The sequence below is a fragment of the Oncorhynchus masou genome, chromosome 3 (assembly GCF_036934945.1).
Source record: "Oncorhynchus masou masou isolate Uvic2021 chromosome 3, UVic_Omas_1.1, whole genome shotgun sequence".
Classification (NCBI taxonomy): domain Eukaryota; kingdom Metazoa; phylum Chordata; class Actinopteri; order Salmoniformes; family Salmonidae; genus Oncorhynchus; species Oncorhynchus masou.
The window spans coordinates 22886686-22911190 of record NC_088214.1 but is presented as its reverse complement, the minus strand read 5'-3'; the positions used below and the strand labels follow the sequence as shown (position 1 = coordinate 22911190).

General features: G+C 41.9%; 1 protein-coding gene across 2 annotated transcripts in view; it reads right to left on the bottom strand.

The window, feature by feature from the left end:
• The window catches only part of LOC135512979 (adenylate cyclase type 1-like), a 57210-nt gene that overhangs the window by 17111 nt on the left and 15594 nt on the right, over positions 1–24505 (bottom strand). For both annotated transcript variants that reach the window (XM_064935562.1, XM_064935553.1), the window contains exons 4-5: positions 18408–18519; positions 1187–1314 (exon numbers count right to left, since the gene is read on the bottom strand). In XM_064935562.1, coding sequence (XP_064791634.1) covers positions 1187–1314; positions 18408–18519 — 240 coding nt within the window. The remainder of the gene's footprint in view (positions 1–1186; positions 1315–18407; positions 18520–24505) is intronic.

The window sequence follows — 24505 nt, the reverse complement described above, 5'->3', positions numbered from 1 at the left end:
TGCATTAAATACGGGATGGGATAAAGCTTTTTGAAGTGTTGAGCTCTTTCTTCTTTCTCCAAATTGTGCAGGACATGCAAATGAGACAAACACTTTCACGCTTCATAAGGAAGCATCCAAATACATTTCCATTCCCGCGCCCTCAAATGAGATTCCACTCTCAACTCTATCTGCAGTCTTGGCATGTATTCATAGCAGCCATTGACAATCCCACTAAGGAATCCTTCAGCCTGGACTCACTTGAACCACTGTGGTTTAGATGAGAAGAATAGAGAATAGCAAAAATATCCCCAGTCTTCAGTTGGGCCTTTATCCTTGGTCAAACCAAATGAATCAATAAATTGGCTGAAAGAGATGCAGCAGGCTCATTCCATAGAGCCATACAGAGCTATGTGATATGGTGTCCATCACAACTCAATGTGTCTGTACCTGGGGCTGTGGCAGTCACAAAATGTTGGTCTCATGGTAATTGACTGTTAATTATGTAAACACATTTAGCTTCCACACACAGCCTACAAGACACTGATGCAAACCTCTGGAACAGCTACATTTTTAAAGTCTAAAAAACCCATGTAATACAGCCTACACCATCACAATAACTCCATTATTTATTTTAGACAGGTCGAAAGAAGCATGATATGAAGAAAATGTAGTTTATTTCTGTAACGGTTTTCCTCCTCTTCTGACGAGGAGTATGAAGGATCGGACCAATGCGCAGCGTGGTAAGTGTTCATGTTATTATATTAGAACAGAAACACTAAACAAAATAACACAGTGAGTGAAACGAAAACAAACCAGTCCTGTAAGGTGCAGCAACACAAATAAAAAATATATAGAACAACACATAGAATGCCCACCCAAACTCACGTCCTGACCAAACTAAAATAGAGACATAAAAAAGGAACTAAGGTCAGGACGTGACAATTTCAGAAGAACAGAATAGCATTCTCTGAGTTGTCCTTATGTTAGGTCCTGATCTGGCTATGCCAAATGGCCATGTGCTACACTAGTTCATTTAGCAGACAGGTGATGTGTTAACCATGGACGACCCATACAACCTGGGACATCACATCAGCCCGGGACCTGGGCAAGAATAGGACGTAATGGAGAGACAAATGCCGCAGCGCTACGCTCCAAGGTGCTAGCAATGACTGAGTGAGTGTTTACCAGAAACCTAAAGACTCACGTGATGGTGTCGATCATGTCCAGGCCCATCTCCACGCAGCAGTGAGCATGGTCAGTCTTGGGCTGGGTCAGACCTGACACACAGTAGTAACAGTCTCCGAGGATCTTTATACGCCTACAGTGGTTCTCCTGTCAATCAGAGACAGAGACGGGGTAGAGGGAGAGAGAGAGAGAGAGAGAGAGAGAGAGAGAGAGAGAGAGAGAGAGAGAGTAGAGAAAGAGGGCTATATAAAGCAGGCAGACAGGCATCGAGGCTTTCAGTTACTGTTTGATTGAATGTTGTAATGGGCAAAACGAGTGACTTAAGCAACTTTGAGCGTGGTATGATTGTCAGTGCCAGGTTCCAGTATCTCAGAGTCGGCCAGCCTCCTGGGCTTTTCACACACGACAGTGTCTAGCTTTTACAGAGAATGGTGCGACAAACAAAAAACATCCAGCCAGCGGACGTCCTTTGGACAAAAATAGCTCTTTGATGAGAGGTTGAAGGAGAATTGCAAGAATCGTGTAAGCTAACAGGCAGGCCACAAACAGGCAAATAACGGAGAGGTACAGTGGTGTGCAGAACGTCATCTCTGAACGCACAACTCATCGATCCTTGTCACGGATGGGCTATTGCATCAGACGACAACACCGGGTTCCACTCCAGCTAAAAACAAGAAGCGGCTCCAGTGTGCATGCGATCACCAACACTGGACAACTGAGGAGTGGAAAAACATTGCCTGGTCCGACAAATCCCGGTTCCTGTTGTGTCATGCAGATGGCAGAGTCAGATTGTGGCGTAAGCAGCATGAGTCCATGGCCCCATCCTGCCTGGTGTCAACGGTACAGGCTGCTGGCAGCGGTGTAATGGTTGCTCAATTGAAACCAATTCAGCAAAGTTTCCATGCCCCAAAGAATTCAGGCGGTTCTGGAGGCAAAGGGGGGTATTCAACCCCTCCCTATCTAATATCCATTCCCCTAAGCCAGTGGATCTCTATCCTGGTCCTGGGGATCCAAAGGGGTGCACGTTTTGTTTTTTCCCAAGCACTACACAGCTAATTCAAATGATCAACTCATCATCAGGCTTTGAGGATTTGAATCAGGTGTGTAGTTCACCCATTTGGGTCCCCAGGACCAGGATTAAGACCCACTGCAAGGGAACATGCTGTATGTTAACATACTGTATGAATATCTGTGCATCTGAATTGGGTCTTATTCATATACAATATGCACTAATGTGCAAATACACTATTACCTATCCGTCCCACTTTAAACAGAGTACAATTTATAAAGGCTTTATATAGCAGACATAAAGGCTTCATAAGCACCACATATATACTTCACAAATCATCTATAAGCATATGTCATACTAAATGGTCTCTAAATATACATATGTCATAATCTATAAATGGTCTATAAACATACAGGTGTCACATTTTGCAATTCATTCTACAGTTAGAAATGTTAAGTCCTTATGCCTTTCATTTCAACCTTGAAATGCATGTGTTGTATCAACGTGCTATATAAATACAATTTGATTTCATGTCGTGCTTTATACACCCTTTGTAGAGTATCCCATATGCTTATAGATGATTTGTGAAGCATTTATGTGGTGCTTATGAATCCTTTATGTATGCTATATAAAGACTTTATAAGTTTACTTAATTTATAGGGGTACTGCACATTCGGTAGGCTACTGTGCGTGATGTACACACTAATGTGAACATACAGTATATTGCATCATGTTCTGCACAGCACACAATTCTTATATATTTCTTACTTTTTTTAGGTCGTTTCTTAAAACTGCATTGTTGATTAAGGGCTTGTAAGTAAGCATTTCACTGTAAGGTGTAATGCCTGTTGTATTCGGCGCATGTGACAAATAACATTTGATTTGATATAAAATGTAATTAAATGAAAACAGATAAAAACAGTCCCCACTCCAACAAGTATCATCAATGTAGTATAATGTAGGCTACTGTGTGTGAAGTACACACTAACGTGAACATACAGTTTATTGCAAGATGTACTGTACAGTACAAATCCAACTTAAATAAGGAAATGCTTCTAAGCACAGAACCACAAGAGTCCCCACTCCATCATATCATATGATCAGTGTTGTAGACGTTTGTTGGTGAGTCACACCGCCTGGCTGCCTGCCTGGCTGCCTGCCTGGCTGCCTAGCATGATGTGAAGCTGTGCTCTGTTCTGGGATGAAAGGTGCGGTGGAAGTCTAACCCATCATTAAGGATCTGTGAACCACAGACATCACTGTGAGCTAGCTGAACTAGGGGTGGGGGCTGGGCTGCTATGGGGCAATACAATATCCCAGCTCCCATTGTTTTTCCATGGAAGGGATGTGATCGTGGGCGGAGCAGAGCATGTGAACCAAAAAAACTCAGAAGAAGAACGTGGAGATGGAAGCTCTATTTCTAACATTCATATCTATTTGTGTTGAATGAAGGAGAGCGAGAGAGCGAGACAGACAGACAGACAGACAGACAAACAGACAGACAGACAGACAGACAGACAGACAGACAGACAGACAGACAGACAGACAGACAGACAGACAGACAGACAGACAGACAGACAGACAGACAGACAGAGAGAGAGAGAGAGAAAGCCTTTGAATTTAATTGAATTGAGAGAGCTTGTTAGCTGCGTAAAATATGGTTTTACTTTCCATAATTGTACCTACAGGTTACTACAGGTTACACACATTATCGCTCAGTGGCACTGAGGCATATTTCTTTCAAGTCAGATATTGTCTTAAAAGATAAACATAAAAAAAGGAAATTATCTGTTTTGATAAGAGCTTAACAGCAATAATGAATGATGAAAATAATGTGGAAAAACTCTGATTCGTCTAACGGTGTCACGCCTTGGTCATTGTATTTTGTGTTTTCGTTATATATTTGGTTAGACCAGGGTGTGACATGGGTTATTGTATTGTATTTTCATATTGGGGTTTTATAGTAGTTGGGATTTTAGCTCATTAGGGGTGTGTGTGTGTGTGTGTGTTAATTAGGTTGGCTGCCTGAGGCGGTTCTCAATAAGAGTCAGGTGCTTCTCGTTGTCGCTGATTGGGAACCGTATTTAGGTAGCCTGGTTTCGCTTTGTATTTCGTGGGTGATTGTTCCTGTCTCTGTGTAGTTAGCACCAGTCAGGCTGTATTAGGTTTCGATTTATTAGTTATTCGTGTTAGTTCTTGACTAAATAAACATGAGTAACTTACACGCGTTTCGGTCCGACTAACAAAAAAGAACCCTCATAATTCATCATAAATCAAATCACATTATAGTTGTCACATGCGCCGAACACAACCGATGTAGACTTGACCGTGAAATGCGTACTACAAGCCCTTTCCCAATAGTGCACTTAAAAAGTAAGTCAATTAGCAAATAAAAATAGAAAATAGTGGCATAATAGACAACAATAACGAGGCTATATACCAGGGGTACCCAGTCAATGTGCAGGGGTACGAGGTTGTTGAGGTAATATGTACATGTGTAGGTAAGGGTAAATGTGACTAGGCAATCAGTATAGATAATAAACAGAGTAGCAGCAGCGTATGTGAAGAGTGTATAAATGTGAATATGTGTGGCGTCAATATGTACAGTGGGGCAAAAAGTATTTAGTCAGCCACCAATTGTGCAAGTTCTCCCACATAAAAAGATGAGAGAGGCCTGTAATTTTCATCATAGGTACACTTCAACTATGACAGACAAAATGAGAAAAAAAATCCAGAAAATCACATTGTAGGATTTTTAATGAATTTATTTGCAAATTATGGTGGAAAATAAATATTTGGTCACCTACAAACAAGCAAAATTTCTGGCTCTCACAGACCTGTAACTTCTTCTTTTAGAGGCTTCTCTGTCCTCCACTCGTTATCTGTATTAACCTCTTACATCTATGGGGGCGCTATTTCATTATTGGATAAAAAAACGTGCCCGTTTTAAGCGCAATATTTTGTCACAAAAAGATGCTCGACTATGCATATAATTGACATCTTTGGAAAGAAAACACTCTGACGTTTCCAAAACTAAAAAGATATTGTCTGTGAGTGCCCCAGAACTGATGCTACAGGCGAAACCAAGATGAAACTTCAAACAGGAAATGAGCAGGATTTTTGAGGCTCTGTTTTTCATTGTCTCCTTATATGGCTGTGAATGCGCAAGGAATGAGCCTGCCCGATCTATCGTTTCCCCAAGGTGTCTGCAGCATTGTGACATATTTGTAGGCATATCATTGGAAGATTGACCATAAGAGACTACATTTGCCAGGTGTCCGTCGAAATTGGTGCGTCATCTTCGGCTGCACGTCTTTTTCCAAGCGATTCAGAGGAGAAAGTAGACATCCACGAACGATATATCAATGAAGAGATATGTGAAAAACACCTTGAGGATTGATTCTAAAGAGCGTTTGCCGTGTTTCAGTCGATATTATGGAGTTAATTTGGAAAACAGTTCGCCGTTTTGATGACTGAATTTACATTTTTTTTGGGACCCAAACGTGATGTACAAAACGAAAAGAAAAGGCTAAGCTTGAGAGCTAGCACATTCATTTCATTTCATCTGCGATTTTCATAAATAGTTAACGTTACGTTATGCTAATGAGCTTGAGGCTATAACTGGATACAGGTTTTTTTCATAGCCAAACGTGAACAAAATGGAGCGATTTGTCCTACACAAATAATATTTTTTAACTAACTGAGAGTCTCCTCATTGAAAACATCTGAAGTTCTTCAAAGGTAAATGATTTTATTTGAATGGTTTTCTTGTTTTTGTGAAAATGTTGCTGGCTGAATTCTAGGCTTATAGCTATGCTAGCTATCAATACTCTTACACAAATGCTTGTTTAGCTATGGTTGAAAAGCATATTTTGAAAATCTGAGATGACAGTGTTGTTAACAAAAGTCTAACCTTGAGAGCAAATATATTTATTTCATTTCATTTGCGATTTTCATGAATAGTTAACGCTGCGTTATGCTAATGAGCTTGAGGCTATAAATAGGATCCCGGATCCGGGATTGCTCGATGCAAGAAGTTAATGGCACCTGTTTGAACTTGTTATCAGTATAAAAGACACCTGTCCACAACCTCAAACAGTCACACTCCAAACTCCACTATGGCCAAGACCAAAGAGCTGTCAAAGGACACCAGAAACAAAATTGTAGACTTGCACCAGGCTGGGAAGACTGAATCTGCAATAGGTAAGCAGCTTGGTTTGAAGAAATCAACTGTGGGAGCAATTATTAGGAAATGAAAGACATACAAGACCACTGATAATCTCCCTCGATCTGGGGCTCCACGCAGGATCTCACCCTGTGGGGTCAAAATGATCACAAGAACGGTGAGGAAAAATCCCCGAACCACACGGGGGGACCTAGTGAATGACCTGCAGAGAGCTGGGACCAAAGTAACAAAGCCTACCATCAGCAACACACTACGCCGCCAGGGACTCAAATCCTGCAGTGCCAGACGTGTCCCCCTGCTTAAGCCAGTACATGTCCAGGCCCGTCTGAAGTTTGCTAGAGAGCATTTGGATGACCCAGAAGAAGATTGGGAGAATGTCAGATGAAACCAAAATATAACTTTTTGGTAAAAACTCAGGACAAAGAATGCTGTCACGCCCTGGTCTTAGTATTTTGTGTTTTCTCTATTTATTTGGTCAGGCCAGGGTGTGACATGGGTTTTGGTATGTGGTGTGTTTTGTCTTGGGGTTTTTCGTAGGTATTGGGATTGTGGCTTAGTGGGGTTTTCTAGCATAGTCTATGGCTGTCTGAAGTGGTTCTCAATCAGAGGCAGGTGTTTATCGTTGTCTCTGATTGGGAACCATATTTAGGCAGCCATATTCTTTGAGTGTTGTGTGGGTGATTGTTCCTGTCCCTGTGTTAGTTTGCACCAGTATAGGCTGTTTCGGTTTTCACGGCACGGTTCTTGTTTTTATTGTTTGTGTTTATTTGTTTTATAAAACATGAATCTAAATAGTCACGCCGCATTTTGGTCCGACTCTCCTTCACCTAAAGAAAGCCGTCACGAATGCTGAGTTGCATCCAAAGAACACCATACCTACTGTGAAGCATGGGGGTGGGAACATCATGCTTTGGGGCTGTTTTTCTGCAAAGGGACCAGGACGACTGATCCGTGTAAAGGAAAGAATGAATGGGGCCATGTATTGTGAGATTTTGAGTGAAAACCTCCTTCCATCAGCAAGGGCATTGAAGATGAAACGTGGCTGGGTCTTTCAGCATGACAATGATCCCAAACACACCGCCCGGGCAACGAAGGAGTGGCTTCGTAAGAAGCATTTCAAGGTCCTGGAGTGGCCTAGCCAGTCCACAGATCTCGACCCCATAGAAAATCTCTGGAGGGAGTTGAAAGTCCTTGTTGCCCAGCATCAGCCCCAAAACATCACTGCTCTAGTTGAGATCTGCATTGAGGAATGGGCCAAAATACCAGCAACTGTGTGTGAAAACCTTGTGAAGACTTACAGAAAACGTTTGACCTCTGTCATTGCCAAGAAAGGGTATATAACAAAGTATTGAGATAAACGTTTGTTATTGACCAAATGCTTATTTTCCACCATATTTTGCAAATAAATGTATTAAAAATCCTACAATGTTATTTTCTGGATTTTTTTCTCTCATTTTGTCATAGTTGAAGTGCACCTTTGAAAATTACAGGCCTCTCTCATCTTTTTAAGTGGGAGAACTTGCACAATTGGTGGCTGACTACATACTGTTTTGCCCCACTGTATGTGTGTGTGTGGTGTGTGTAAGTGTATGGGTAGAGTCCAGTGAGTGTGCATAGTCAGTGCAAAAAAGGGTCAATGCAAATAGTCCGGGTAGACATTATCAGTCCCGAGATCCTAGCAAAAATCAGCTTTTCATTTATCAGACTTATATTTTGACTCACATTTAAGTGTTTTACCATTATCTTTTCAGGACAACCAGTATAACACAAAATAATTTGACAAAACCAGTTGCATTCATGAGTTTTATTGACAAATTTAAATTTAAAAAAGGTAAATCGTAGCAAAAACCTGATCAAAAGGAATTTATATGAACTCTGTAATTAGAGAAATGTTTTGCTCACTGGGAAATTAATATCCAACTAGTCAGCGTTAACTGTTTGGAGTTTGACAACTATGTGAGCTTATTACAGAGTTATAGTCACTATGTCCTGGGATTACCAATAATCTTCTATTTAGAAGAAGCCCTTACCTTCTAACAACTGTTGTGAGCATCTGAGAGAAAAACATGTTTTTCTCCTTCGGGATCCGCCCTTGCCTGACAAACACCGCTCTGGCTTGGCCCCCGTTAATCAAACATACTAATGGTTGTTATCTATGGATGCAGAAGAACTAGACAAATTGTGTGTTTGAGCTACAACAGAAGTCTGTAGCTCAAACACACAATGTTTAAAAGGGGTTAGAAGTACAAAATGCACCAGCAATACGGTGGGACTCATTGGGTTAACTGTTAAGAAGACTTTTGGTCCAAGACTTGGTGCTCTGGTACCGCTTGCCATGTGGTAACAGAGTGAACAGTCCTTGGCTTTGGGTGGCTGGGGTCTTCGGCAGTTTTTCGGCCTTCCTCTGACAACGTGTGTTCCTCATATCCAGGTGGGAGAGGCCAGTGTGGAGTGCAATAGAGATAGCGTCATCTGTGGATCTGTTGGGGCGGTATGCGAGTTGCAATAGGCGATAGTCATTTAGACAGGTTACTTTGTCGTTCTTGGGCACAGGGACTACAGTGGTCTCTTGACCACATAACCTGTCAAGGCAAAATTAGGTCTTAGCTATCTAATCATAACCAATGAGATGGGAGACACATAGCTTCACTTCTGAGAAGACAGTAGTATTGATTAAAGAATCGAACAACAGAAAGAACAAATACAAAAACATACACCATCAACCCTCCAAAGCCCAAAACTAATCTCAGCTTACTACCCAGACCCAACTAGGTAGAATGAACAGTGTAACCTAAATCAAATAGACACAAAAATAGTTTGGAACATGTACTGAAACCTCAGAAACTTCAGAGGAGAGCAAGTGTATTGGGCTCTATTTGAGGCCTCTAGCTATTTCACTAGGTCTTTACAGCTGTGTGACTACAGAAGCAACAGAGGTTATACATTTTCATTAGAACTTCTGAGACTCCACTTCACTTCCTCTGTTCCATCGGCCCCTACACACACATTTCAAATAGACAGCTTAGGCAATTACACTGTGCCAAAGGAGCAAGCCACAGAGTTAAGCCACCTGCGTTAAGGACGTGCGTGCCAACTGTTCACAAACAGGTAAGTCTCCGTCTACATCCCAATTGGCACCCTATTCCCTACAAAGTGCATTACATAGGGATTAGGGTGCCATTTGGGACTTAGCCTTAAAAAGACAAGAAGAGAGAATTAATTTTCTCTTAGTTTAACACTCAATGGTTGCCAGGCTACCCAGACTCCTTGCTCCGGCTAAACACTATGCCACACCCACGGACATTAGTTTCTTCTCCGCAATGAGTCTGGATTTGAGTACCTCCCCGTCTCTTCAGCGAATGCGAACAAATTCGGGGCTGTCTGATTGGTCCAGAAACCGATGGGTTGGGTGAGAGCCAGAACACATTTGTCGTTGGAAAGAGAGAGACCAGAGAGACCAGAGAGTGTTAAAGAGAACATCCTCCTACTGTACAACATAAGAGCTACACTATATAAACAAAGGTATGTGGACACCCCTTCAAATAAGTGGATTTGGCTATTTCAGCCACACCGGTTGGTGACAGGTGTATAAAATCAAGCACACACCCATGCAATCATAGACAAACACTGGCAGTAGAATGACCTTACTGAAGTGCTCAGCGACTTTCAACGTGGCACCGTTATAGCATGCAACCTTTCCAACAGGTCATTTCATCAAATTTCTGCCCTGCTAGAGCTGCCCCAGTCAACTGTAAGTGCTGTTATAGTGCAGTGGAAACGTCTCGGTGCAACAACGGCTCAGCCGCGAAGTGGTAGGCCACATAAGTTCACAGAAAGGCACTGCCGAGTGCTGAAGCGAGTAACGCATAAAAACGTCTCCTTGGTTGCAACACTCACCAGTGAGTTCCTAACTGCCTCTGGAAACAACGTCAGCCCAATAACTTTTTGCCCATCAATATTGTGTTATATTGATCTGTGTCATTGTGTCAATGACAACATACAGGTAACTGCCAAAATGAAGGAAACACCAACATAAAGCGCCTTAATAGGACATTGGACCACCACGAGCCGCCAGAGCCATCAGAACAGCTTCCAGCGTCGCCTGGAGTGGTGTAAAGCTCACCGTCATAGGACTCTGGAGCAGTGGAAACATGTTCTCTGGGGTGATGAATCACACTTCACCATCTGGCAGTCCAACAGCTGAATCTGGGTTGGGCAGATGCCAGGACAATGCTACCTTCCCCAATGCATAGTGGCAACTGTAAAGTTTGGTGGAAGAGGAAAAATGGTCTGGGGCTGTTTTTCATGATTTGGCTAGGCCCCTTAGTTCCAGTGAAGGGACATTTTAATGCGACAGCATACAATGACATTCTAGACGATTCTGTGCTTCCAACTTTGTGGCAACAGTTTGGGCTAGGACCTTTCCTGTTTCATCATGACAATGCGCCCGTGCACAAAGCGAGGTCCATACAGAAATGGTTTGTCAAGATCGGTGTGAAAGATCTTGACTGGCCTGCACAGAGCCCTGACCTCAACCCTATCGAACACCTTTGAGATGAATTGGAATGCCGACTGCGAGCATGTCCTAATCGCCCAACATCAGTGCCCGATCTCACTAATGCTCTTGTGCCTGGAAGCACGTCCCCGTATTCCCCCATTGGAATGAGATGTTGGACGAGCAGGTGTCCACATACCTTTGGTCATGTAGTGTAGCTACTGCACTAATAGGCTAAGCCACCTATCAGGAAATATCCATAAACCTACATGACCTCAGTCGTTGGGAAGACAGATATAGGGAAGACAGATATAGCTAGATGCAAAATGAGCATCCCATCCAAAAGAGAGGTGCAAACAATCTGCTAGTAAAGATTCCTAAACCTACACCACTATATGTAACCACATGGGAACACACCTAAACTACATCTTTTTAATATAAACAATCACAAACAATTACGTGAGCAACCAGGGGTGAAACCAGATTGAAACTAGGGTGAAACCAGTGTATAACGTCCATGGTCGGGGGATATCTTAGGGCCAAGACAGTGAGGGTATAACAGGTGGTGGGATATATAGAGCCTGGCTATAGATAGGCTTTAGTGGGTAAATAGAGGCTGGAGCTGTGGACAGAAAAGCCCTGGTGCTTAGAAAGGCCCCTCCTCTCCTCTCAGTCCTCTCACTGTGCTGTGCTGCTTCTCTTCTCCTGTCCCTGTGTTAGTTCATCTGATCTACCTAGTGAGCTAGGGCTTAGGAGGCTGATTCAAACCCAAGCCATGCAGGATTACTCTGGCCCTGTCACGTGACCATACCACTCATGAGCAATCTATACAGCCATAATGTACAGAGTAGAGGTCGACCGATTATGATTTTTCAACGCCGATACCGATTATTGGAGGACCAAAAAAAAACGATTTAAAAAAAATAGTATTTGTAATAATGACAGTTACAACAATACTGAATGAACACTTATTTTAACTTAATATAATACATCAATAAAATCAATTTAGCCTCAAATAAATAATTAAACATGTTCAATTTGGCTTAAATAATGCAAAAACAAAGTGTTGGAGAAGAAAGTAAAAGTTCAATATGTGCCATGTAAGAAAGCTAACGTTTCAGTTCCTTGCTCAGAACATGAGAACATATGAAAGCTGGTGGTTCCTTTTAACATAAGTCTTCAATATTCCCAGGTAAGAAGTTTTAGGTTGTAGTTATTATAGGAATTATAGGACTATTTCTCTCTATACCATTTGTATTTCATTAACCTTTGACTATTGGATGTTCTTATATCCATCCCTCTCCTCGCCCCTACCTGGGCTCGAACCAGAAACACAATGACAACAGCCACCCTTGAAGCAGCGTTACCCAACGCTCCACAACTTGAAATCGGAGAGAGAGAGAGCGAGAGAGACAGACAGACAGACAGACAGACAGACAGACAGATGGGGAGAAGAAGAGAAGGGGACAGATATACAGACACACACTTTAGAACACACACATGTATATAGACTCTTGTTGGTGTTTAGGGGTTAATGGGGTTAATGTTTACATCCAGATCCTAACTGTTACATGTCCCCTCCCTCTTCAAGGTGACAGGGCGTAGTAGAGAATGTCATCAAGACAAGACGGCCTGGCCATGGCCCTAGCCCATCAATATTGTGTTATATTGATCTGTGTCATTGTGTCAATGACAACATACAGGTAACTGCCAAAATTAAGGAAACACCAACATAAAGCGCCTTAATAGGACATTGGACCACCACGAGCCGCCAGAGCCATCAGAACAGCTTCCAGACACTTGTAGAATCTATGCCAAGGTGCATTGAACTCTATGGGAGGGATGTGACACCATTCTGCCACGAGAAATTCCATCATTTGGTGCTTTGTTGATGGTGGTGGAAAACGTTGTCTCAGGCGTCGCTCCAGAATATCCCATAAGTGTTCAACTGGGTTGAGATGCGGTGACACATACACACACACACACACACACACTTTAAACACTCTTTAAACGCTCCGCCTAATCTCGCTCTGCCTTATCTTAGCTCCGCATTATCTCAGCTCACTGGTTACCATAGCAACACCCACCCGTAGCGCGCTCCAGCAGGTATATCTCACTGGTCATCCCCAAAGCCAACACCTCCTTTTGTCGCCTTTCCTTCCAGTTCTATGCTAACAATGACTGGAATGAATTGCAAAAATCACTGAAGTTGGAGACTCATATCTTATCTTAGCTCCGCCTTATCTCAGCTCACTGGTCACCATAGCAACACCCACCCGTAGCACGCGCTCCAGCAGGTATATTTCTGGTTTCTGGTTTCACCCTGGTTGCTCACCTGATTGTTGCTGTCAGAGCAGCTTACCGGTCGCTGCAGCTGTACACAACCCATCTGTAAATAGCCCATCCAACCAACTATCTACCTCATCCCCATATTTGTTTTTCTGCTCTTTTGCACACAAGTATTTGTACTTGCACATCCTCATCTGCACATCTATCACTCCAGTGTAAATTGCTAAATTGTAATTACTTCGCCCCTATTGGAGTATTTCTTGCCTTACCTCCTTACTTCAGTTGCACACACTGTATACAGATTTTTCTATTGTGTTATTGACTGACCGTTTGTTTATGTGTAACTCTGTGTTTTTGTAGCACTGCTTTGCTTTATCTTGGCCAGGTCGCAGTTGTAAATGACAACTTGTTCTCAACTGGCCGAACTGGTTAAGTAAAGGTGTAATGAATAAAACATTTTTCTAAAGTATTCTCTTTTCCGGCCACTCTTTCAAAGTCACTGAGATTTTAATTGCTTAATTAACTCAGGAACCACACCTGTGTGGAAGCCCCTGCATTCAGTAACTTTGTACCCCTCATTTACTCAAGTGTTTCCTTTACTTTGTCAGTTACTTGTAGGCCAGTCCCTTCCCTAAGGACGTTATGTGACATGGGACTGCTGTGCTCAGCTGTGTCCAATGGCTTCTCTGACACTCCACTCATTTACACAATGATGATAATGTGTGATGTGCGTGTGCGTGTGTGTGTGAACCAAAAAGGAGCTCTGACTTGTTGAAATAATCCAAAAGGTCAGAGGAAGAAATATCAAAGCGTCCAACAAAAAATGGAAGCCCACCAATAAGTGGAGGGAACCGAGGGAGAGAGGAACAGCATGGGGAAGAAAGACACCGTTCAGGGAATCAAGCTGCTGTGAGCCGGTCTAAGAGCTCAGATGCAAAGAGGCGTTAAGAGAAGAGAGGAAGAGTGAGGAAGAGAGAAAGGGAGAGAAGAGAGAGGGGGGAATAAAAAGCTCTGTGAAACTACAATGGAAACTGAGGAAAACACACACACACACACACACACACACACACACACACACACACACACACACACACACACACACACACACACACACACACACACACACACACACACACACACACACACACAAGCCAGAACCATTCAAATGAATTGCATAATATTGCTGTATTAATCAGCTCTGAGTGTGTCTCTTTCTGCACAGAGACTGTTGTTTCAGGTTCTGGCTTGACGGAGAAAAACTAAACAGAGAGAAGCAGTGTTTAAACAGTGCTAGAGCAGGAGGGGGACGGATGAAAAAGTGGAATGTGTTTCTTCATCACAAGCTAATTGTATTTTTCCTACACCACAAGACCTGATCACAAAAAAAACTCCAAGTTATGGGCTATGATAGGGCCTGGAGTTGTTCCTAATCAGGTCACATGATTAAGGAAAAACAAAAGGCCCAATGGGTTACAAATGTGTTATGAAGTCATCATTTAGGTTAGGTGCCCTTCAAATAAAGGAGCACCCCATTGTTTAAGACAGAACGGGTTAAACAAATTAAGAGTAATGGTAATTTTTAAAACGTATATTTTGACACAATCACAGAGCAACATCAGTTCACCTTAAGGCGCAGGGAGGGCACTGAAGGAGAAGCTGTGACAGAAGCCAGCGTAATTCAGTCTGTTTACTGCACAGGTTACAAAGAGACTGAGACCGCAAGGGAAGTGGGATCAAGCACAGCGCAGGTTAAATATTTTACAAGCCTGAAGTCAAATAACACTAAGTTATTACTCATTTGCATTGTGCCTGTCTTAGGGAGAGAGAGGGGAGGAGGGGGAGATAGAATGCGGGTGGGAAAAAAAGAAGTGTGAGAAGTTAGGGAGAAGGAGAGGAGAGCACAAGGGAGGGGAGAGCACAAGGGAGGGGAGAGCACAAGGGAGGGGAGAGGAGTAAAAGAAAGACAGGCGAGCGGTAGGAGAGAAAGAGAAGAGAGGAGGAGTTTCTTAAGGCAGGACATTTGGAGAGAACGCTGCGTTCCTGGCCCACTACCACGGTGGATAGCCAACAAGTCCAACGGTTGGACAGGTGGTGTAGGGATGGTGTGGGGACGGGCAGGACTGGCGCGCTGAGACGCTGCCTGGTGGACATGTGGAATCGCCCGCTCATCGTCTGGAATAGGGAGAGACAGCGTGTGTGTGTGAGTGTGTATGTGTGTGTGCTGTGGCAAGGCAGGATGAGTCACTTGCACTGCCACTTATTGCCAGCCTGGATCACAGTTACTGGGGCTATGGGTCAGGACACAGGGTGGAAACCTCTGGTGAGGGAGTTTAAGTCGGGGGACAACTGTCAGTGTGACACAGCCACTGGGGAGATGGAAGTGTGAAAATGTGATAGCTGCAACGCAATACACAATAGTTTATGAGAAATAGCTTAAAGCTCGATTTGAAATGTGGTCGCTGTTATGGCAATTTTTATCAATGATGACTAATTATGTATACATTTTAATCAGGACTGACTAGTCCAAATGCTATTATGTACTGTACATATTAATTTTCTCTCTTGCTCCCATTCCCAATTGTATATAATATAGTCAGGAGTTTAGAACAGTGCCTTGGTACAAATGGATGAACTATCTCTAGATGGCAGGGACGGACTATCTCTAGACTGTCTAGAATGCTTATCTACACGGACTGACCTTGGCTACAGGCGAGGAGGGAAGGCTTGAGAACTATAGGGCCTCTCTACCGGTGTCATGAAGAGATAGAACATTAGAAAACGCTGACGTCATTTTCAGTTTATAACCTGTGGAAAAATGTGTGCATACCAGTACTCTCTTGAATTAAACAGAGTATTTAATTCTGATTGGGAAACAATACAGAGGAATTTTGAATTTCTCTATCAGTCGCACATGTCGGTATTTATTTACAATGTACTGTACCTCCAGGCTAGCCATGACCTTCTTCTGAATAACTGGTAAGACATACAGTACTGTAAACCAAGGCATTGTGATATGTCAAATCAAATATGGAATAATGACAAAATAACCAATGTCACAATGACTTCTAGGAATTCCCTTTTAGTATCTTGACTGCCATTCATCACTTTTAAAAAAACTACAGTTGTCTTGTCCGATTCTGTTTTAATGCATGTAAAACAAACAGCATTTTTTTTGTAAATGGTTGTAATCCAGTGGATTAAGGGATTGCACAGGCATGTGCACAGTGTAAGTAATGGGGGCCAGATTACAGAGAGATGTGAGAAAATGATCTGCTGGGTGTGTGTGAAAGGGTGGGGGTCTGAACCCTCTAACTCTAACACAACAAATACATGTGTCAGCCTAATATCAAGGTCTGGAAGTCCCTGCAGAAGAAAGGGGATGGGTTGAGGCTACTACAGTAACGATGCCTGTTGTGAGAGCAGAATCTTAGAATTTATTCCACATTTGCATTTTCCCTGAGTGTAAGAATATCAATGATAATTGAAAAATCTAAATAGGCCAAAACAAGGGGAAGTACTAAAGTGTAAAGGCTTTTCTTGTTGTTGAATGGACTTTCAAGGCACCAACATAGCAAGAGAGTTGCTAAGAATGGAATACTGTATATTGACAGATGGACCATGCAAATATTTTTCTTTTGCCACTGGATGGAAAGACTGGGACAAATATACAGTAACTTAGTCCACTATTAGTCCACTTTCCCCTCCCCTTTACTCAGTTCATTCAGACTATCACAGAGGAGACATAGGAGCTTTAGTCAGGGGTCAATCTGGGATGGATTAAGAGTCCTGTCATCTCTTTCTCAGATGAGAGTGCATATAATCACATTAAAAATCATATGGGGCCCTGATGTTCCTGATGACATCCTACTAAGCTGTAATGATAGCTGCGAGAGCCAGTCGACTGTATCCCATATCCTTAAGAAGACAGACACTATCCATATGGCTATGGACCAAAGCCTACACAGACCAGGGAGCAAAAGGACAGTCCCCTGGTCTAACACAAACTGAAAACATTAGAAAATTGTAGGTTGAAGGCATTGTCTTACGTCAGATAGCGCATCAATTCCGCCTGCATTGATCAGTCTCATATCTCACAAAGGGTGAAGATATAGGTTCAAAATTATTTCGGACACAACATGCTGTCACAAATGTGGAAAATATGACTTCAGTGACAGTGTCTGCTGAACCCCATTTCTGCCTCAAAACAGTCCATCTAAAACAATACATCTCTATAATGTTCACATTTTTTGGTTTAGGTTGAAGATACCCAGGTTAGTACAAGTTATGATTCCGTGTGCTGTCGCTAGCTAGCATATTTGGTTCAACTGTTAAAAATTCTTCCTCATTTATGCAAAACCTTATGGGATATTAGAATCCTCTAGTCTTAACCTTTGTCATTTTCAACATAGTTTTGGAGAGAAAATCTTAGTCACACCATTTTTTATCTAGCAAAGGAGTTTTGTGTTTCAACAAGCAGTATTTTCTGAAGATTGACAATGTTCATGAACGCTAGCTTAAATCTGTCCAACATTAGCTTGCTAGCTGAGCCAGTCACACTTTCATATAGAACGAATGGGATGCTGCTAACCAACGAGCTACCCTGTGCTGCACACACAATGCCGAATGCTTCCACCAAAAGCTAGCTAGCTAGCCACTTTAGTAGCTAGTATTATTATGACTTTTCATCTGTTTTCATGAAGCAGCTGCCTCTTCTGCTGAGAGTCTTCGTAGTAGCGTCCTGAGTCAGCTGCTGCTGCATTTAGCTGACCCAATGTCACAACATAGCGATCGCGGCACAACATGCTGATCTACGAATTGATTTCTGATAACATTCCCTCTTACTTTTGGGGCAGCATGTCTACAACTTGAGGGTAATTAAACAAACCAAGCAAGCTGTTTAGCTTTCAGTAAGGTAGAGCTAGCTGGCAAAACTGTAAGCTAGCTACAAGTTCTTCTGTGATAAGTCATGAATAAACCTTCAATATCTTCCTCAATGATAAAGCAGCAAATTACTGAAATCCATGTGTCAAATTCCAAATGACCACAGTACATGACTTGGTGTTAGCACTTCAACAATAGGCACTAGGGTATCATGTAGATAAGGATGGACCACGTGACTGTATAGCAACTGAACAACACCTTGACCATGCCAGCATGTCTAGGAGCCATTCTATGGAACAGAGTGAGAATTATAGTAAGTTCCATATGTGTCCAGCAGTAGACAGCCAGAGAGAGGGAGGACAGGAAAACTGTAGACTCACTGTGGCCAGCTCATCAAACTTCCCAAAGAGCTCGTTGAGTAGTTTGACCAGTTCCTGGGCTGTACACTGGGACGCCAGACTGGTGAACCCCACGATATCAGCAAACAGGATACTGGGAGAGAGAAGGAGAAATAGTTACATACAAGCTATTTTTTATTTAACATTCATTTAACGAGGCAAGTCATTTAAGAACAAATTCTTATTTTCAATGACGGCCTACCGGGAAACAGCTGGTTAACTGCCTTGTTCAGGAGCAGAACGACAGATTTTTACCTTGTCAGCTCGGGGATTCTATCCAGCAACCGTTCGGTTACTGGCCCAACACTCTAACCACTAGGCTACCTGCCACCCCATGCTAAGTCAGACTGTCTCATTGGATTTGTTAAATTACATTTAGAAAGCAATGCTAAAGTGGAAGTGAGTGAGCATTGTCTCTATTCATAATGTGTTTTCCTCCAATCAATCAAACGTTGTGATTTAACGAACCGTGACAGCCAATGAGATGATCCCTGTTCTGTTCCACTGACTGACTGGCAGTGAAGTCAAGCAGAAGAACTCAGAATAGAAACATGGATAATTCTTCCCTAGATCATTCTCATAGGAATCAAAGCAGAGACATGCCCTGTTAGGAACTAGACAGAAATATAAATGCATCTCAACCCTTAGACAATCTAACTAGATGAGTAGATATTATAAGCAGACACAACTCATATAGGGCCCAAAGTTTGTCTTGACTGGGGAAAACTCCAGCCCCTAGTTACATGGGGTAACAGGTCCTTAAGGGGACCTAACAACATGAATATGTATCTGTTCAGACCTGAGAAGCTTAGTTATCTTGTATGGAATTGTCCTAACTGCTGGGGGAGCAGGGGAGGTGTGGTAAGGGGATCATTCGTCTTCATCTACAGATGAAGGTTGACCATACTACTTTGCATGTCTGTGTTTAAGGCTCTTGTGGTCGAAGTGCCCTGCTGTCTTTCTTTGGAATGGACTTTTCACAGTGTGACAGAGCATGCACACACACACATACACACACACACACACACACACACACACACACACACACACACACACACACACACACACACACACACACACACACACACACACACACACACACACACACACACACACACACACACACACACACACACACACACACACACACACACACACACAGCGTGTCCCTCTGGCGTGACGATCTGTGAGCTGCTAAATTCCAGTTTGTCATATCCCAGATGTCAATGTAATGAACTGCAATGGATTCAATTTACTGTGATTGTTTTAATTGGAAGCCATCTACGAGCAGCAAACATTTGGAGTGAGAACTTGAAATATTGTGCTCATGGTGAAATATGAGCTGTGGTTAAACAGCCATTTTAATGCAGCTCCAGTCCTATCCCACAGCCCCAAACCTAAATAGCACCAACTGAAACATTCTGCTTGAGGAGGTGGCATGTGTTGGGCGCAGCGACTGATCAATGCTACCTTGAGCAGAGGGTCCCTGGCTGGATAATGCTGTTAAATCCCTGTGTGAGAGGACAGGTGGCATGCGGTGCCATGACACACACACACACACACACACACACACACACACACACACACACACACACACACACACACACACACACACACACACACACACACACACACACACACACACACACACACACACACACACACACACATCATCAACAGGCATAAAGCCCCCAGAGGGCCCTGCTCTAGGAACACTAGACCTGTCAGGTGTGACAAGAATGTGTCAGGTGGGATTCAGGAGACAACTGTGACGCAACCTGTCTGTCTGTCTGCCTGTCTGGGATTACGCAACAATAGCAGACTGTCAGCAGGCTTGTGCATGTTGCAGTAGTGGTGCATGGGTAAACTCAATGGGGAAGATAATCCAGAAAAAAAGCCATGTTTCAACCTGTGTTCTGATAATTGCATTGTTTTCTTTATAACTCATTAGTACTTACACCACCTTGACAACATGGTGACAACAGTCACACAGTGGCAGAGTAAATTCAATATGACATTTTTTATTTGTTATTATATATATTTTTTTTTTCCTTTTGTTTATTTGTATTGTTTATTAGTTATAGTTTTATTTGAATTTTATTTGTACATTTTTTTAGTTTATGATTTAATTTTACTTCAGTTTATTTAGTAAATACTTTTTAAATACTTTATGTTTGTTAAAACTGCATTGTTGGTTAAGGGCTTGTAAGTAAGCATTTCACTGTAAGGTCTACTACACCTGTTGTATTCGGCGCAAGTAACAAATAAAATTAGATTTGATTTGTTTCATCGCAAAACCAGAGAGAAACATCTATCCGGTGAAGTCCACAAAACAAATACAATTACATGACCTACAGCATGGTAAAGCAAGTCAATGTGTTAGACGTTTTTAAACTGCTAGAATACTATGTATTTAGAACCATGGAGAGCTACCGCAAGTCGCAAAGAATCTAGGAGCAGCCTCCACTATTCCAGCACCATTTCAACTTCAACATTTCAACATCATCAAATCACCTCTGCTTAGTGTAATACAGTGACAACTTAAATATACCAAAAACGATTTAGTGTAATTAACTTAAGCTAAATATCATATGGCTGTCCATGGTGCTGATTTCTGTGTGTAGACCTGTGTGTGTATACACACATGTGCGCAAGTAGAAAAAACATGTTTACTCACCCAACTTGTAGAGGAATGCTATGCCAACCTCTCTTTCATGTTGCCAAAACGTCTATGACTCCTGTCACAGAGTAGTACACGCTTTTAGTATTTGTTGTCCTTGACCACCTTGCTAAAATACTTGCTTTCTTTTCTTCCTTTCATGGGCAATGATGTGACAGCTAGTTAACATTAGCCTATACTACATCTAACTTAGTGAGGTACATATTGATAAAACAATTGTTTTGGCCTTACTACTCTTAGCCCATACAAAAGCATTGAATAACAGATTCACTACATGGTAAAACAGACAGTTGTAAAAAAGGGCCTTCAGGCGAGACTTGTGAGGCCTGTGGGCGTCCTAAAGCAGGACAAACCGTTCTGATGCTACAGGCGATTCTGTGGGGAGACTGATTTTCAGGATGTCTCATGGGGTGATAAACACCGCTCTCGCTCTGTCACCTTTCACTGCAGATGCGGAAGTGCGACATCGGCGAATGCAGTGGAATGCATTCGCCTGTTGTATTGTATTTTTGTATTATACTAACTAGATATCCTCGGGGGCCCGGGCATCTACTTTAGGGGGTTAATGCTACGGGCTTGTCATACTAAATGTCATTCCTTCGTTGGCCAGACAGGATCAGATACATGGACTACAGATACTGAAACAGAGAGGCGCCGTTTCGCTTACTGAGATTCTTTCTCTGGTTGAAACATTCAGCTACTTGCGAATGATGAAAGAGACAGACGGTTGGTTTGTAGGCTGCAAGGATAAAGCAAGCCTCTTTTGTTAAGATGAGGCAGATGGCATTCTTTGCTGACTGGATAATGCTACTGAGATATTTTTTTGCTGTTATCACATTGTTAGTTCGCAAACAGGCAAACAGGTCTGATGCATTGCTTTCCTAATTTTCTTTGCATCTCTACTTTCCTCTCTTTCTTTCCCAGTATAATTCTGCACACACCAGTGCAGATTCTCTCCCTTATTTTCTCCCTCTCCCCAGTGCAACAGAAACAGACACACACAGATGAATGTGCTGTAAATTGAGAGATGAATAAATACAATCTCATTTGAAAGCATCTATGAAATTAGACTATACAGTATTACATTATCTAGTTTACAAAGCAGATGCCCATATCAAGAAGACTTACACTGTGGCTGGCATTTCATGTGTGGTTACGTTCTGTAACATATTATGGTTTTACTTAGTAAAGGGCAACTCCGCCACTTTTCAACCTCATATTAATTATCCCCAGCACCAAGCAAGTGTCTACATATGTGAAAATGGCACATTTCTAAGTTTTATAAAGAAATACTGTAATTAAAGCAAAGAAAATACCCTCCCTCTTGCTAGAAACACATTGCAGGTTTTGAAAATGATTGTTTTTCTTACTTTGAATCCTACCCTGTGATGTCACAGAGAAACACTCTTTATGTTTTTACCACAGATTTTCACATTACGTAGACACTGGTTTGGTGCTGGAGATAATTAATATTTGAGGTTGAAAAGTGGCGGAGTTGCCTTTAATTTTGGCAACGCGTCATATTTTAATTGTTTTATTTTTAAGGTTATTAGTACTGTATAATATTTACGTGTTTAATAACTTCCCACACCATGCCCACAATCTACAGTCTACAGAGATTGTCCAGACAGACAGATCATCAGCAGAGATTGTCCAGATAGACAGATCATCTACAGAGATTGTCCAGATAGACAGATCATTAGCAGAGATATTGCTCCCTGTGTACTCACCTAAGATTATACTTTTCTATCCCACATATTGTATGACTTTGTACAAAACCAAAATTACCTTTCATGCATATAAAAATTGGCTAATGGTATACAAGGTCTGCCAATGGTATAAATACTTGATAGGACTGCAATACAAAACTAAGATACACTCTGAATCTACACAGAGAGCTGTATTAGTGTGTATTCTCTGAAAAGTCATTATTCTCGGGCAAATCTCAAAAAGCATTTATTTGAATCCCGGTTTCTCTGGAGACAATATTATCATATGTAGAGAGGGACCTGTATCAGTGATCTTGACCTGATCGACAAATCCCCTGTAGAGATGGAGCACCTTATGTACTCGTCTATTGTCATAACTGGTTAGAACTAGGTTAAAATGACCTTACATATATGCTAGGCTGCAGTCAAAACAGCTCATCAAATTCTGTCAGTGGTATGAATACTTCTTAGAACTGTAATACAGAAACCAGCTACCCTCCAAATGTACGCATAGTGCTGTATTGGTGTATATTCTTTGAAAAATAGTTGTTCTACCGGAAATGTTATATAAATACCAGAATTCCTAAAATATCATCCAATATTCAATATATGCAACTTGTTTCACTAGCAGTAATGCTAATGCTGGCTGTGAGGTAAGTAAATATTACAACTCTAAGGATCAATGGATGAATCACTTTTTGTCAATAGAATTAAGTATATTTTAAATGTTGGTGTACTGCAACTTAAAATGGCAGTCGATTTTGTCAAAATATGTATTTAGATATTTTTTTAAAATTATACTACAATTAAATTATGGTAAATCGTCTTTTTAGTACTTATTTGGATAGTAAGTAGCACATTATTTAAGGGAAATCTTTACATATCTGTTTAACAGAATATATGAATGAATTGTAATTTAGCAAAAATAACAGTCTGCTTAGATTTATTTTCATCAGATAACATTATTTACATGTCTAATGATGTTTTTATAATCATTCAGTTTATATTTTGCTATGATTGTTGTTTTTTCCAAAAGTTTCTACTTGGGGGTCAAAATGACCCCCGTTGGTAATCTATGTACAGTATGTAAAATATGTTGGTAGTATGAGGGTTAATGATCTGATTTATTTTAAATCAAATAACGCCCACAGTTGTGGAAGATAATAATAAAGTATTGACTAAACTGCTGTAATATTGTTTACTTTGCAGTTACTGCCCACCCAAATCCCATCATCACCCCCTGCAATATGCTTGAATCTCTTATAATGGATCGTCAGTGGGCACTAACTGCATGTGAATAAGGCCTACAGTAAAGCCCTTTGGTGCAGTGAGAGGCGTAGTGCAATCAGAAGCACTCCATTGAGATGTGTCCATGCTTAACCACCACACACACACTGCTTTATGCAATACAGTTTAGTCTCCACTGCAGAGGCTTAATGCCGAGGCTAAGCAAACTTCCCACCGCACACCTCAATGCCCCAACGCCCCTCTGACAACATAAAGGAAGAGAGAGGGAGGAGAGAGAGAGATGGAGAGAGGGGGCTCGGGGAGAGAGATGGAGAGAGGGGGCTCGAGGAGAGAGGGGGCTCGGGGAGAGAGAGATGGAGAGAAGGGTCTCGGGGAGAAAGATGGAGAGAGGGGGCTCAGGGAGAGAGAGATGGAGAGAGGGGGCTCGGGAAGAGAGATGGAGA